The 15,395-nt window shown below is 35.0% G+C and overlaps 1 protein-coding gene across 3 annotated transcripts in view; it reads right to left on the reverse strand.

Annotated features, from left to right (window-relative positions):
- The window catches only part of LOC131957213 (sushi domain-containing protein 2), a 62,161-nt gene that overhangs the window by 5,564 nt on the left and 41,202 nt on the right, over nucleotides 1-15,395 (reverse strand). For all 3 annotated transcript variants that reach the window (XM_059321962.1, XM_059321960.1, XM_059321963.1), the window contains exons 4-16: nucleotides 11,466-11,585; nucleotides 7,962-8,105; nucleotides 5,872-6,031; nucleotides 5,309-5,563; nucleotides 4,969-5,105; nucleotides 4,643-4,794; nucleotides 4,004-4,270; nucleotides 3,431-3,708; nucleotides 2,743-2,886; nucleotides 2,250-2,399; nucleotides 1,901-2,044; nucleotides 1,238-1,363; nucleotides 367-630 (exon numbers count right to left, since the gene is read on the reverse strand). In XM_059321962.1, coding sequence (XP_059177945.1) covers nucleotides 367-630; nucleotides 1,238-1,363; nucleotides 1,901-2,044; nucleotides 2,250-2,399; nucleotides 2,743-2,886; nucleotides 3,431-3,708; nucleotides 4,004-4,270; nucleotides 4,643-4,794; nucleotides 4,969-5,105; nucleotides 5,309-5,563; nucleotides 5,872-6,031; nucleotides 7,962-8,105; nucleotides 11,466-11,585 — 2,341 coding nt within the window. The remainder of the gene's footprint in view (nucleotides 1-366; nucleotides 631-1,237; nucleotides 1,364-1,900; nucleotides 2,045-2,249; nucleotides 2,400-2,742; nucleotides 2,887-3,430; nucleotides 3,709-4,003; nucleotides 4,271-4,642; nucleotides 4,795-4,968; nucleotides 5,106-5,308; nucleotides 5,564-5,871; nucleotides 6,032-7,961; nucleotides 8,106-11,465; nucleotides 11,586-15,395) is intronic.

The following is a 15,395-nucleotide window of genomic DNA, read 5'->3' on the forward strand; positions in this document are numbered from 1 at the left end:
TAACAGACTTTTTATTGAACTTTTCAAATGTCAGGAATGGTGTGTACAACTGATAAGTGTCAACAATATAATTTGAAACTGACAATTTCAATGATTGCACAAATCTATTAGCTATTTATTTGACAGTATTAAAAATGTGATCTTTAGAATTTGTGAGATTAGTGCTTTACTTATGTGCTAAAGTAACCTACTGAAGACAAACATTGATTTTCTATCTTCTATAACTACATTTGTTCAAAGAGCTAGACATTTTAAAAACATAATCAGCTAGTAGTTACCTTTTAAATATAAGCATTTAACTTAAATAATTCTTTTACAAAGTTATTCATAAAGAAAAAAAAATTATTTAAAAAAACTTGGACAAACCTGGTTCTATTTCTTTCAATCTTTCTTCATATCTCTCATTAAACTTCAGAGTTGACATTGCAATACTTTTCTTTCCTGTCAACTCATAGTCGTACATGCATTGCAAATTTTTTCCACATAGCACAGATGTATCATTGCGCCTGGGAACTATTTCATCAACAAATACAGGGACATAACTCTGGTTGGTTGCAGCGTCAGCTAAGTTGGACTCCTCCATGTCTGATGCTAGTCGGGTAAACAGACTTGTATTTGCTGGCACTTCCCCTACAAGGAAAAATTATTTGTTACAGAAAATAAATTGACCACATCAGTACATTCATTTCAGAAAACCAAGAAAACATGTTACTTTGTGTATGTTATAGAGAAGCAGCAGTAAAGAATGTTTGTGACAGTTTATTTTGCCTATGGTCTATAGAAGCAGCAGTAAAGAATGTTTGTGACAGTATATTTTGTCTATGGTCTATAGAAGCAGCAGTAAAGAATGTTTGTGACAGTATGTTTTGTCTATGGTCTATAGAAGCAGCAGTAAAGAAAGTTTGAGCCAGTTTATTTTGTCTATGGTCTATAGAATCAGCAGTAAAGAAAGTTTGAGCCAGTTTATTTTGCCTATGGTCTATAGAAGCAGCAATAAAGAAAGTTTGCGCCAGTTTATTTTGTCTATGGTCTATAGAAGCAGCAGTAAAGAATGTTTGCGCCAGTTTATTTTGCCTATGGTCTATAGAAGCAGCAATAAAGAAAGTTTGCGCCAGTTTATTTTGTCTATGGTCTATAGAAGCAGCAGTAAAGAATGTTTGCGCCAGTTTATTTTGCCTATGGTCTATAGAAGCAGCAATAAAGAAAGTTTGTGCCAGGAGGTGAAGTAGCAACCTACATGTCAGGCCAAAGTTGAAGTGGATGTCTCGCATGTTTGCCTCAGGGGAGAGCAGTCTACCATCACTGGCCATCAGATCATCCGCTGGGTCGCCATTGAAGTTTCCCAGCAGTCCCTCCAGTTTACCTGTAGATAAAGCCAGGTATTTTCTTCTTAACATTAAAAGTTTTATTCTTCCAGCAAGTTGTTGTGTTGATACCCTCAGCTAAGCAATTCACATCCTTAAGTTTTATTCTACAATGTTATAGATATTGTTTACATCATTCAAACTAGATTTCTAGGTATGTGCTGTTTTATTCTACAATGTTATAGATATTGTTTACATTGTTCAAACTAGATTTCTAGGTATTTGCTGTTGCATGGTTAATGCGGTTTGGTTAGTGTTAACATGACATGGCTATTGCTAACAATGTTTGACTAGTGTTAACATGACATGGCTATTGCTAACAATGTTTGACTTGTGTTAACATGACATGGCTAATGTTAACCATGTTTGACTAGTGTTAACATGACATGGCTATTGCTAACAATGTTTGACTTGTGTTAACATGACATGGCTAATGTTAACAATGTTTGACAAGTGTTAACATGGCATGGCTAATGTAACATTGACAAGTGTTAACATGACATGGCTGATGTTAACATTGTTTGACAAGTGTTTACCTTTAAGCTGGGAGCCAGCCATCACCATGATGTTCAACAGTTTTTCAGTGGTTGCTTCAACAAGGAGAGACAACCCCGTCTGTTCTAGGACAATGGTCAACTCCACACTGTCATTCTGGGTCTGATTTTTGTAGATGGTCATCCCTGAAATCAATTGCAATGCTGTTAGTGGTTGTCTTAAATTATGGCTTTGGTTTTATAGAATTTTGAAGGTGTTTGTCATAGAGGGTATCTAGGTGTCCTTTTGTTTTACTCTACAGGTTTACATAGCAATATTTGCACACATTTCCCCAATCAAGTGACCATTGGACTAATTAAAGATTACTAATCATCTGCATAAGGCTCTCACCTTCCAAGACAGCCATGGGTGTGCTTAAATCAAAGGCCACAGTGTTGACATAGAGAGCCACTAGGTCCAGGCTCTCTGCTCTGATCTCTAGTCTCTGACCACTTGAGTTCAAGGCCATCGCAGTAAACACAGTCGCATTTTGTTCTACACCTGAAGGTTAGAAAGATTTTATTAGAACCATACAGTAAACACACTCGCATTTTGTTCTACACCTGAAGGTTAGAAAGATGTTATTAGAACCATACAGTAAACACACTCGCATTTTGTTCTACACCTGAAGGTTAGAAAGATGTTATTAGAACCATACAACAGACCAGGAGGCAGTACCAAGAAGATCCAATGTTTCAAACGAAGGAGTTGAATGAATGAGAATAAAGTAAACCAACCTTTCTCATCCAAGGCCTGTGATGCCTGTTGTATAGAGGGTTTGTTGACTTGTCAGCTGTTGTATAGAGGAATGAGAAATAAATGAATGAGGATAAAGTAAACAAACCTTTCTCATCCAAGGCCTGTGATGCCTTCACCTGGACAACAGTGTCCGTGTCCTTGACCCTCAGCAAGATGTATTCACCAACCCCATTGAAGGTGTAGCTCAGACGGTCCAGGGTTTCAATGTGTGGGTCACCAGCTGCTTGGGCTGTTGAGGGGCAAAGTTTATTGGGGCAATCAGATATCTTAGTTTAGTTCAACACAACTTATTAGGGCAATCAGAAATCTTAGTTTAGCTGGACACAACTAATTGGGGCAATCAGAAATCTTAGTTTAGCTGGAGTACACAACTTATTGGGGCAATCAGAAATCTTAGTTTAGCTGGAGTACACAACTTATTGGGGCAATCAGAAATCTTAGTTTAGCTGGAGTACACAACTTATTGGGGCAATCAGAAATCTTAGTTTAGCTGGAGTACACAACTTATTGGGGCAATCATAAATGTTAGTCTAAAAATGTAAGCAGAATAACATTTAACCCTTTCAACCCTGACTTTCTTTCTGCCCTCTATTCCATCAGCTCCACAAATTATTTTACAATCAGTTCCTTCTGCCCAGTCATTATTTTGCCATGTACGCAAATGACTTAGGGTTTTAAAAAATATTATTTTTGTTTAAAACTATTATAAAAAATTAAGTTTAAAAAAAAAATGTTCTTCCTTCAAAATGTAATAATTCAACATTTAAAATTACCTGCAGCTGGAGGTGCATAGCCCTTACAGCCAACAGGCTGCCTGTAGCCTAGGTATTGATTGCACAGGGTCTGGTTAGACGAGAAATCACAGCAATGCAGATAGGGGACTAAATCCATCTCCATGTAGGTGAAGTAGGGGACAATACTGTCATCATCAACAGTCCTCCTCTGGCGGTAGTTGTAGAGCTGGACAGTACCCCCACCATTCCCAGCAAAGGCATTCAGCAGCTCACTGCTCTTTTTGTCATAGCAGCAGAGATATGTAGAGGAGTACTCACTGTTGGAGAAATATGAAAGGTCAAAACATGCTCTCTTTATTTGACTGACTTGTGGATACATTTCTAATTCATAAAAATAATAGCTTCACCCACTTTATTTCATTGGTTGGCTATCTTCAAAACTTGACAATCCTCCACCAATGATATTTTTAGTAAAATATTTATACAAAAGGCAAGCAGTGATGGTTTTCAATTTTAATCTATAAAAACTATTAACGTAAAAGTTTCCTTCAATAAATTTTTTTTTAATGATTTGTTAAAAGATGATGTAGCAAAGAGCATGGCCAGACATACCTGACATGATTTGGGCTAATACACTGGACGGCTGCCTTTGACCTATACTGGCAGTTGAGTGGCGAGCTTGACCAAGAGTAACAAAATGGATCAGTGCTGAACTGGGCGGTGTCTCCTTCTGCTTGTCTCAGGGTGCACGGACAAATCCCAGTCAAGTCAAGTGGGGGCAATGAAGACTGCTTCAACAGCCAATCAGAGCAAAGCTTCTCTGAATCTCGCCTTGAGAACCGTACAGGGAAAACATCAGAGTAGATGGCAGGTCTAGTGCTGAAATTTAAAACATTTTTACAACAATATATAAAGAAAAAGGATGTATAAAAAATATAAGTCTGTTAAAAAATGCTGTTTGTTTAATGAACACAACAAGAAACTAATTGGACCTAGAAATCAAATAGGCAATGATAAAATGGACAAAACAGAAAACCAATTTAGTTTCTTGTTGTGTCAAGTATATGAGAAACAAAATATCAAGAAAACAACAAAATATCAAGAAAACAACAAAATATCAAGAAAACAACAAAATATCAAGAAAACAACAAAATATCAAGAAAACAACAAAATATCAAGAAAACAACAAGATATCAAGAAAACAACAAAATATCAAGAAAACAACAAAATATCAAGAAAACAAAATCTCACTTGTTGCAGTAGAGACTGGCAGCAGATATTCTAACAACAGCCACTGTGAAGCCTGAAAACACAGAGCTGGGTGGCATTTCTAGCTCATATTCTCGACTGCTGGGTGGCTCAAAACTTTTGTTGTACACAGATATCAATGATGCATTGTCATTCTGGGGTAGAATTAAGGCATAAAGAGTCAATAAAAATACTGGGATTAGGTTAATAATCAAAACTTTGAGAAAAACCTTAAATTTATCTGAGGTCAATGACATGAACGCTTGTGGCCTATGGGAATATTTAACTTTAAACATGTAAACCATAAAAAAAAGTGTAGGTTATCTTACTTTAAAAACTAAGATTTCAATGAGGTACTCGCTGGCGTTGAAGTAAGGCTCTGACCAATTGACAGAAACCTTCACCCCTGTTCTCCAGTCTTCAGGGTTCTTTCTTGTGATTTCTGCTGGTACATCCATGACATTTTCTAGTGGAAACAATTTCAAAGAACTTTTAATCCAGGTAAGAAAAGGCACAATAGAACATAACATTTTTAAACTAATCCATCAATCATTGTTTAAAAAAATATATCCCAATTCATCAGTCTACATTAGCACTCACTGATTTCAAATTTGCCCGAATAATTCCATCCCCTTCCATGCCCATTCAACAGTCTACATTAGCACTCACTGATTTCAAATTTGCCTGAATAATTCCATCCCCTTCCATCCACGTTCAGCAAGATGGTGAGTACACCTGTGTCAAAGACAGGTGGAAGGATGCACCTGGCCTGCTCACCCTCAACATAACAACAGAGATCTTGCCCCAGCTGCTGGAGCTGACCTTGGATGTCAGACGTGGAGTTAAGACAAGGTCCTGAGATGCCAATGGTCACCCCACCCAGCATTGAACTGTACGCTGGCTGTGGGTACACCTCGCCTGATGCTGTGGACATGGGACAACGTTTAGCTCATGGTTACGTTAGATAACTGTTACAGATTTTTTAAAATTATTCATTCATTTTCTAATTGTTTGTGGGAGTTTTTGGTCTGTATCTTTAGAATACCATTCAAGTTTTGTTAAGTGTTTGGCCTGTGTGATGTGGTATTTTGATGCATGGCAATGTGCTGCTGTAAGTACTGTGATGTTTAGACTATTTGCCATGGTGTTTAGTTTACATGCTGTGGTGTTGCAAGTGTGTTGTGGTGTTGTGACATTGTGTTGGTAGTTTCTCAACAAAAATATTTCCTTACTTGAGAGAGAACAACCAGTTTCTATATGACTGGAGTCAATGCGGAAGATCCACTTCCCTGGGATGCCCAGGTTTGATGTTTCTGTCAGGTTGATGACAGCCTCAGTGTTGGCACCATCTATCTCATAGAAGTTGGTCCTGTCCCCAGCGTTGAAGCCAGCCTACAAGCAGAGACATGAAATATTTGGTCAATTTTAAGACACAGTCATTGGTGACCCTATTTCTTGACAGGTTCTGAATATCAAGAAATTTGAATTTCCTTGTTTCATTTTAGAAATGTTTCTAAGTTTCTGTAATAGCAAGAAGAACTAAATTCAGTCTATAAGATTTGTGAGTGGTGTGGCTGACTGACAGAACCCACTAGTAGTTTCCAGCAATCTAAAGCTCTGCTTCAGAATGTGTCTAAGGTGTCACAGCCTAGATTTTAAAGTCAGGGTTGGTTACATTTATTAGGGTGAGATTGTCGGTACTAAAAAGCTGTTTTTCTTAAAAATTCTACTTTTGTGAAGTGTAGAGATCCGTCAGTGGTGAGCTAATAGAAATAATCCATCCCTGGCGTGAACTTTTTAAGCTGATAAGTTTTTATTTAATTAAAAAAATAATTGTTTATGATTTCATTTTATTTTCAATCAAGCTGTCTACTCAAAGCCAGTAAAAATGCTCAGTTAGCTAGAGAAATAACAAGAAAAAGGGGAGGCAACTATCTAACAAGCTATCATTCAACAGCTTATTGTTCTTGCATCAAGTACCTAAAGAAATAAAGCAGGATTGCAGCTTGTATGGAAAATCAAATATTTAGTAAATTTCTTTATTTAAAACTTAATATGGTATACTTACACTGAATGAAATTTAATACCAAAACCAATTTTAAATTAAAAAAAAAAAAGAATAACTTTCTTTACAAAAAATATGAAGAGATAAAAAATTTGGTAGAATAACATGCATAAGACTGGTGTCTCCAAGAAAGAAGGATGGGATAGAATTATAAAATACTCAATACTAAAAAGCTAGAATAAACATGTCTGATAATATGGAAGCTGATTAACTGAAATGTATCAGAGAAAAAATGGATGCACTACTAAAACAGAAAATCAAAGTTCTACGCTTCATTTGCATAAGGTATCCATGTGCATTTTCCAATGGGTGTAACACAAGGTGAAATACTAGCATTCACAAGATGTGGGGAGATATGAATTTTATCTTGGTGTGGGAATGTGTGAATGAGAGGATGCTACACAAACTGCAGACATTGTGTGTGGTGTTGTGAGTGCACCTGCTCTTTGGGAGATCATTTATATCTACACATGCAGCAAATTGGTGCAATGGTTTATTTATAGTTTCTGTGCTAGGGAATGGTGTGCATTCTAAGATAACATGACAGTAAAAAAAAATTATAGTTTTTTAATAGTGCAGTCTTAGTCTACAACTGGCAATGTGCATCATAGTGAAGAATAAAAAAACCCATTTCAAGTGCAAAGATTTGATTGGTTGTTTTCTGTTTAAACAAACCAATAGTTACACAGATCAGTTCTACATGACCAATAAATGACTAGCTTCAATGCACTTGTAAAATTATTACTCAAACTAAATAGTCTTTTAACATATCAATGATACAACCAAGTACAATGATGTTATTTTTATAGTGCCGTAATTTTTACGTGAGGTAATTTTTATGGTGATGTAATTTTTAAGGTGATGTAATTTTTATAGTGATGAAATTTTTGACAGCACTCTAATTTTTAAAATGATGTAAGTTTTTAAGTTTTACAGCTATGTAATATTAACAGTGAAGTAATGTTTCCAGGGACGTAATATTTCTATGAAGTATGTGTGAAATGCACATAAATATCAGATGCAGCACTTCCAAAGAGCTGTGAACCCAGCTAAATTTACCAGCTGATTTTAAAAATTTGATTTTATTTTTTAATGCTGGGCAAAAATGACCCATGTCTACAATTGTACAATTTTATTTATAAAATGTCCCTGAATAATATTTTCAAAAATGTTATTTTAAAATGTCCCTAAAAAATATTTTTTAAAAACTGTAGAGGGGGAGACAACCAAGCCTTACACTGTAGCTACCTGCCATACCTGGGCGGGGATCCCGCCAAGGCCAATATGTACGTCTGCCCCACTGTTGGATCCTGTCGTCCATTCAATCTTGGCATAGTTCAGGATAATAAAAGACTGCCGGCCAGTCGCATCAAGAACAAGGACAGCCTGGAATGTGTTTCTCTGAAACATTTTTAAAAATGTGGGTGTGTTAATAAAGACTACAAGAATTTGTATCAAAATAAAACAATTAGCTACATGATAAAATCATCTGGCAGTTTTGAGATCTAGAAAAATAAAAATGTAAAGCATTGCAAAAGTTAGCAAATATGTGGGGGAGGGGGCGGTTGGTAGTAAAAGAATATAATCAGACCAATAGCCAAAGAGGAATAAGAACACTCAACCTACCTTTAAACGACCTAGACTTTCTGCCCCAAAAAAGAGGAATAAGAACACTCAACCTACCTTTAAACGACCTAGACTTTCTGCCCCAAAAAAGAGGAATAAGAACACTCAACCTACCTTTAAACGACCTAGACTTTCTGCCCCAAAAAAGAGGAATAAGAACACTCAACCTACCTTTAAACGACCTAGACTTTCTGCCCCAAAAAAGAGGAATAAGAACACTCAACCTACCTTTAAACGACCTAGACTTTCTGCCCCAAAAAAGAGGAATAAGAACACTCAACCTACCTTTAAACGACCTAGACTTTCTGCCCCAAAAAAGAGGAATAAGAACACTCAACCTACCTTTAAACGACCTAGACTTTCTGCCCCAAAAAAGAGGAATAAGAACACTCAACCTACCTTTAAACGACCTAGACTTTCTGCCCCAAAAAAGAGGAATAAGAACACTCAACCTACCTTTAAACGACCTAGACTTTCTGCCCCAAAAAAGAGGAATAAGAACACTCAACCTACCTTTAAACGACCTAGACTTTCTGCCCCAAAAAAGAGGAATAAGAACACTCAACCTACCTTTAAACGACCTAGACTTTCTGCCCCAAAAAAGAGGAATAAGAACACTCAACCTACCTTTAAACGACCTAGACTTTCTGCCCCAAAAAAGAGGAATAAGAACACTCAACCTACCTTTAAACGACCTAGACTTTCTGCCCCAAAAAAGAGGAATAAGAACACTCAACCTACCTTTAAACGACCTAGACTTTCTGCCCCAAAAAAGAGGAATAAGAACACTCAACCTACCTTTAAACGACCTAGACTTTCTGCCCCAAAAAAGAGGAATAAGAACACTCAACCTACCTTTAAACGACCTAGACTTTCTGCCCCAAAAAAGAGGAATAAGAACACTCAACCTACCTTTAAACGACCTAGACTTTCTGCCCCAAAAAAGAGGAATAAGAACACTCAACCTACCTTTAAACGACCTAGACTTTCTGCCCCAAAAAAGAGGAATAAGAACACTCAACCTACCTTTAAACGACCTAGACTTTCTGCCCCAAAAAAGAGGAATAAGAACACTCAACCTACCTTTAAACGACCTAGACTTTCTGCCCCAAAAAAGAGGAATAAGAACACTCAACCTACCTTTAAACGACCTAGACTTTCTGCCCCAAAAAAGAGGAATAAGAACACTCAACCTACCTTTAAACGACCTAGACTTTCTGCCCCAAAAAAGAGGAATAAGAACACTCAACCTACCTTTAAACGACCTAGACTTTCTGCCCCAAAAAAGAGGAATAAGAACACTCAACCTACCTTTAAACGACCTAGACTTTCTGCCCCAAAAAAGAGGAATAAGAACACTCAACCTACCTTTAAACGACCTAGACTTTCTGCCCCAAAAAAGAGGAATAAGAACACTCAACCTACCTTTAAACGACCTAGACTTTCTGCCCCAAAAAAGAGGAATAAGAACACTCAACCTACCTTTAAACGACCTAGACTTTCTGCCCCAAAAAAGAGGAATAAGAACACTCAACCTACCTTTAAACGACCTAGACTTTCTGCCCCAAAAAAGAGGAATAAGAACACTCAACCTACCTTTAAACGACCTAGATTTTCTGCCCCAAAAAAGAGGAATAAGAACACTCAACCTACCTTTAAACGACCTAGACTTTCTGCCCCAAAAAAGAGGAATAAGAACACTCAACCTACCTTTAAACGACCTAGACTTTCTGCCCCAAAAAAGAGGAATAAGAACACTCAACCTACCTTTAAACGACCTAGACTTTCTGCCCCAAAAAAGAGGAATAAGAACACTCAACCTACCTTTAAACGACCTAGACTTTCTGCCCCAAAAAAGAGGAATAAGAACACTCAACCTACCTTTAAACGACCTAGACTTTCTGCCCCAAAAAAGAGGAATAAGAACACTCAACCTACCTTTAAACGACCTAGACTTTCTGCCCCAAAAAAGAGGAATAAGAACACTCAACCTACCTTTAAACGACCTAGACTTTCTGCCCCAAAAAAGAGGAATAAGAACACTCAACCTACCTTTAAACGACCTAGACTTTCTGCCCCAAAAAAGAGGAATAAGAACACTCAACCTACCTTTAAACGACCTAGACTTTCTGCCCCAAAAAAGAGGAATAAGAACACTCAACCTACCTTTAAACGACCTAGACTTTCTGCCCCAAAAAAGAGGAATAAGAACACTCAACCTACCTTTAAACGACCTAGACTTTCTGCCCCAAAAAAGAGGAATAAGAACACTCAACCTACCTTTAAACGACCTAGACTTTCTGCCCCAAAAAAGAGGAATAAGAACACTCAACCTACCTTTAAACGACCTAGACTTTCTGCCCCAAAAAAGAGGAATAAGAACACTCAACCTACCTTTAAACGACCTAGACTTTCTGCCCCAAAAAAGAGGAATAAGAACACTCAACCTACCTTTAAACGACCTAGACTTTCTGCCCCAAAAAAGAGGAATAAGAACACTCAACCTACCTTTAAACGACCTAGACTTTCTGCCCCAAAAAAGAGGAATAAGAACACTCAACCTACCTTTAAACGACCTAGACTTTCTGCCCCAAAAAAGAGGAATAAGAACACTCAACCTACCTTTAAACGACCTAGACTTTCTGCCCCAAAAAAGAGGAATAAGAACACTCAACCTACCTTTAAACGACCTAGACTTTCTGCCCCAAAAAAGAGGAATAAGAACACTCAACCTACCTTTAAACGACCTAGACTTTCTGCCCCAAAAAAGAGGAATAAGAACACTCAACCTACCTTTAAACGACCTAGACTTTCTGCCCCAAAAAAGAGGAATAAGAACACTCAACCTACCTTTAAACGACCTAGACTTTCTGCCCCAAAAAAGAGGAATAAGAACACTCAACCTACCTTTAAACGACCTAGACTTTCTGCCCCAAAAAAGAGGAATAAGAACACTCAACCTACCTTTAAACGACCTAGACTTTCTGCCCCAAAAAAGAGGAATAAGAACACTCAACCTACCTTTAAACGACCTAGACTTTCTGCCCCAAAAAAGAGGAATAAGAACACTCAACCTACCTTTAAACGACCTAGACTTTCTGCCCCAAAAAAGAGGAATAAGAACACTCAACCTACCTTTAAACGACCTAGACTTTCTGCCCCAAAAAATCCAACCTCCTCCCATGTAGCAATAAATACCCAAAAAGCTCGAAAATTTTTGAAGGCTGAGTGGTACTGCCTTATTTCTTGAGTGGCCTGCAAAAAAATATTTTTCTGCTTAGTTTAAATTTACTGAAAGATACAAAGTTTCTGGTTAAATTCACTGAATGATATAAAGTTTCTAGTTAGTTTAATGTCACTGAATGATATAAAGTTTCTGGTTAAAGTCAATGAATGATATAAAGTTTCTAGTTAGTTTAATGTCACTGAATGATATAAAGTTTCTGGTTAAAGTCACTGAATGATATAAAGTTTCTAGTTAGTTTAATGTCACTGAATGATACAAAGTTTCTGGTTAAAGTCACTGAATGTTATAAAGTTTCTAGTTAGTTTAATGTCACTGAATGATATAAAGTTTCTGGTTAAAGTCACTGAATGATATAAAGTTTCTAGTTAGTTTAATGTCACTGAATGATATAAAGTTTCTGGTTAAAGTCACTGAATGATATAAAGTTTCTGGTTAGTTTAATGTCACTGAATGATTTAAAGTTTCTGGTTAAAGTCACTGAATGATATAAAGTTTCTAGTTAGTTTAATGTCACTGAATGATACAAAGTTTCTGGTTAAAGTCACTGAATGTTATAAAGTTTCTAGTTAGTTTAATGTCACTGAATGATATAAAGTTTCTGGTTAAAGTCACTGAATGATATAAAGTTTCTAGTTAGTTTAATGTCACTGAATGATATAAAGTTTCTGGTTAAAGTCACTGAATGATATAAAGTTTCTGGTTAGTTTAATGTCACTGAATGATATAAAGTTTCTGGTTAAAGTCACTGAATGATATAAAGTTTCTAGTTAGTTTAATGTCACTGAATGATACAAAGTTTCTGGTTAAAGTCACTGAATGTTATAAAGTTTCTAGTTAGTTTAATGTCACTGAATGATATAAAGTTTCTGGTTAAAGTCACTGAATGATATAAAGTTTCTAGTTAGTTTAATGTCACTGAATGATACAAAGTTTCTGGTTAAAGTCACTGAATGTTATAAAGTTTCTAGTTAGTTTAATGTCACTGAATGATACAAAGTTTCTGGTTAAAGTCACTGAATGTTATAAAGTTTCTAGTTAGTTTAATGTCACTGAATGATATAAAGTTTCTGGTTAAAGTCACTGAATGATATAAAGTTTCTAGTTAGTTTAATGTCACTGAATGATATAAAGTTTCTGGTTAAAGTCACTGAATGATATAAAGTTTCTGGTTAGTTTAATGTCACTGAATGATATAAAGTTTCTGGTTAAAGTCACTGAATGATATAAAGTTTCTAGTTAGTTTAATGTCACTGAATGATACAAAGTTTCTGGTTAAAGTCACTGAATGTTATAAAGTTTCTAGTTAGTTTAATGTCACTGAATGATATAAAGTTTCTGGTTAAAGTCACTGAATGATATAAAGTTTCTAGTTAGTTTAATGTCACTGAATGATATAAAGTTTCTGGTTAAAGTCACTGAATGATATAAAGTTTCTGGTTAGTTTAATGTCACTGAATGATATAAAGTTTCTGGTTAAAGTCACTGAATGATATAAAGTTTCTAGTTAGTTTAATGTCACTGAATGATACAAAGTTTCTGGTTAAAGTCACTGAATGTTATAAAGTTTCTAGTTAGTTTAATGTCACTGAATGATATAAAGTTTCTGGTTAAAGTCACTGAATGATATAAAGTTTCTAGTTAGTTTAATGTCACTGAATGATACAAAGTTTCTGGTTAAAGTCACTGAATGTTATAAAGTTTCTAGTTAGTTTAATGTCACTGAATGATATAAAGTTTCTGGTTAAAGTCACTGAATGATATAAAGTTTCTAGTTAGTTTAATGTCACTGAATGATATAAAGTTTCTGGTTAAAGTCACTGAATGATATAAAGTTTCTGGTTAGTTTAATGTCACTGAATGATATAAAGTTTCTGGTTAAAGTCACTGAATGATATAAAGTTTCTAGTTAGTTTAATGTCACTGAATGATACAAAGTTTCTGGTTAAAGTCACTGAATGTTATAAAGTTTCTAGTTAGTTTAATGTCACTGAATGATATAAAGTTTCTGGTTAAAGTCACTGAATGATATAAAGTTTCTAGTTAGTTTAATGTCACTGAATGATACAAAGTTTCTGGTTAAAGTCACTGAATGTTATAAAGTTTCTAGTTAGTTTAATGTCACTGAATGATATAAAGTTTCTGGTTAAAGTCACTGAATGATATAAAGTTTCTAGTTAGTTTAATGTCACTGAATGATATAAAGTTTCTGGTTAAAGTCACTGAATGATATAAAGTTTCTAGTTAGTTTAATGTCACTGAATGATATAAAGTTTCTGGTTAAAGTCACTGAATGATATAAAGTTTCTAGTTAGTTTAATGTCACTGAATGATATAAAGTTTCTGGTTAAAGTCACTGAATGTTATAAAGTTTCTAGTTAGTTTAATGTCACTGAATGATATAAAGTTTCTGGTTAAAGTCACTGAATGATATAAAGTTTCTGGTTAGTTTAATGTCACTGAATGATATAAAGTTTCTGGTTAAAGTCACTGAATGATATAAAGTTTCTAGTTAGTTTAATGTCACTGAATGATACAAAGTTTCTGGTTAAAGTCACTGAATGTTATAAAGTTTCTAGTTAGTTTAATGTCACTGAATGATATAAAGTTTCTGGTTAAAGTCACTGAATGATATAAAGTTTCTAGTTAGTTTAATGTCACTGAATGATACAAAGTTTCTGGTTAAAGTCACTGAATGTTATAAAGTTTCTAGTTAGTTTAATGTCACTGAATGATATAAAGTTTCTGGTTAAAGTCACTGAATGATATAAAGTTTCTAGTTAGTTTAATGTCACTGAATGATATAAAGTTTCTGGTTAAAGTCACTGAATGATATAAAGTTTCTGGTTAGTTTAATGTCACTGAATGATATAAAGTTTCTGGTTAAAGTCACTGAATGATATAAAGTTTCTAGTTAGTTTAATGTCACTGAATGATACAAAGTTTCTGGTTAAAGTCACTGAATGTTATAAAGTTTCTAGTTAGTTTAATGTCACTGAATGATATAAAGTTTCTGGTTAAAGTCACTGAATGATATAAAGTTTCTAGTTAGTTTAATGTCACTGAATGATACAAAGTTTCTGGTTAAAGTCACTGAATGTTATAAAGTTTCTAGTTAGTTTAATGTCACTGAATGATATAAAGTTTCTGGTTAAAGTCACTGAATGATATAAAGTTTCTAGTTAGTTTAATGTCACTGAATGATATAAAGTTTCTGGTTAAAGTCACTGAATGATATAAAGTTTCTAGTTAGTTTAATGTCACTGAATGATATAAAGTTTCTGGTTAAAGTCACTGAATGATATAAAGTTTCTAGTTAGTTTAATGTCACTGAATGATATAAAGTTTCTGGTTAAAGTCACTGAATGTTATAAAGTTTCTAGTTAGTTTAATGTCACTGAATGATATAAAGTTTCTGGTTAAAGTCACTGAATGATATAAAGTTTCTAGTTAGTTTAATGTCACTGAATGATATAAAGTTTCTGGTTAAAGTCACTGAATGATATAAAGTTTCTAGTTAGTTTAATGTCACTGAATGATATAAAGTTTCTGGTTAAAGTCACTGAATGATATAAAGTTTCTAGTTAGTTTAATGTCACTGAATGATATAAAGTTTCTGGTTAAAGTCACTGAATGATATAAAGTTTCTGGTTAGTTTAATGTCACTGAATGATACAAAGTTTCTGGTTAAAGTCACTGAATGATACAAAGTTTCTGGATAGTTTAATGTCACTGAATGATATAAAGTTTCTGGTCAAAGTCACTGAATGATACAAAGTTTCTGGTTAAAGTCACTGAATGATACAAAGTTTCTGGTTAGT

This window comes from Physella acuta, unplaced genomic scaffold (assembly GCF_028476545.2).
Source record: "Physella acuta isolate Inbredline_101_S28 unplaced genomic scaffold, ASM2847654v3 ptg001221l, whole genome shotgun sequence".
NCBI classification, from domain to species: Eukaryota; Metazoa; Mollusca; class Gastropoda; family Physidae; genus Physella; species Physella acuta.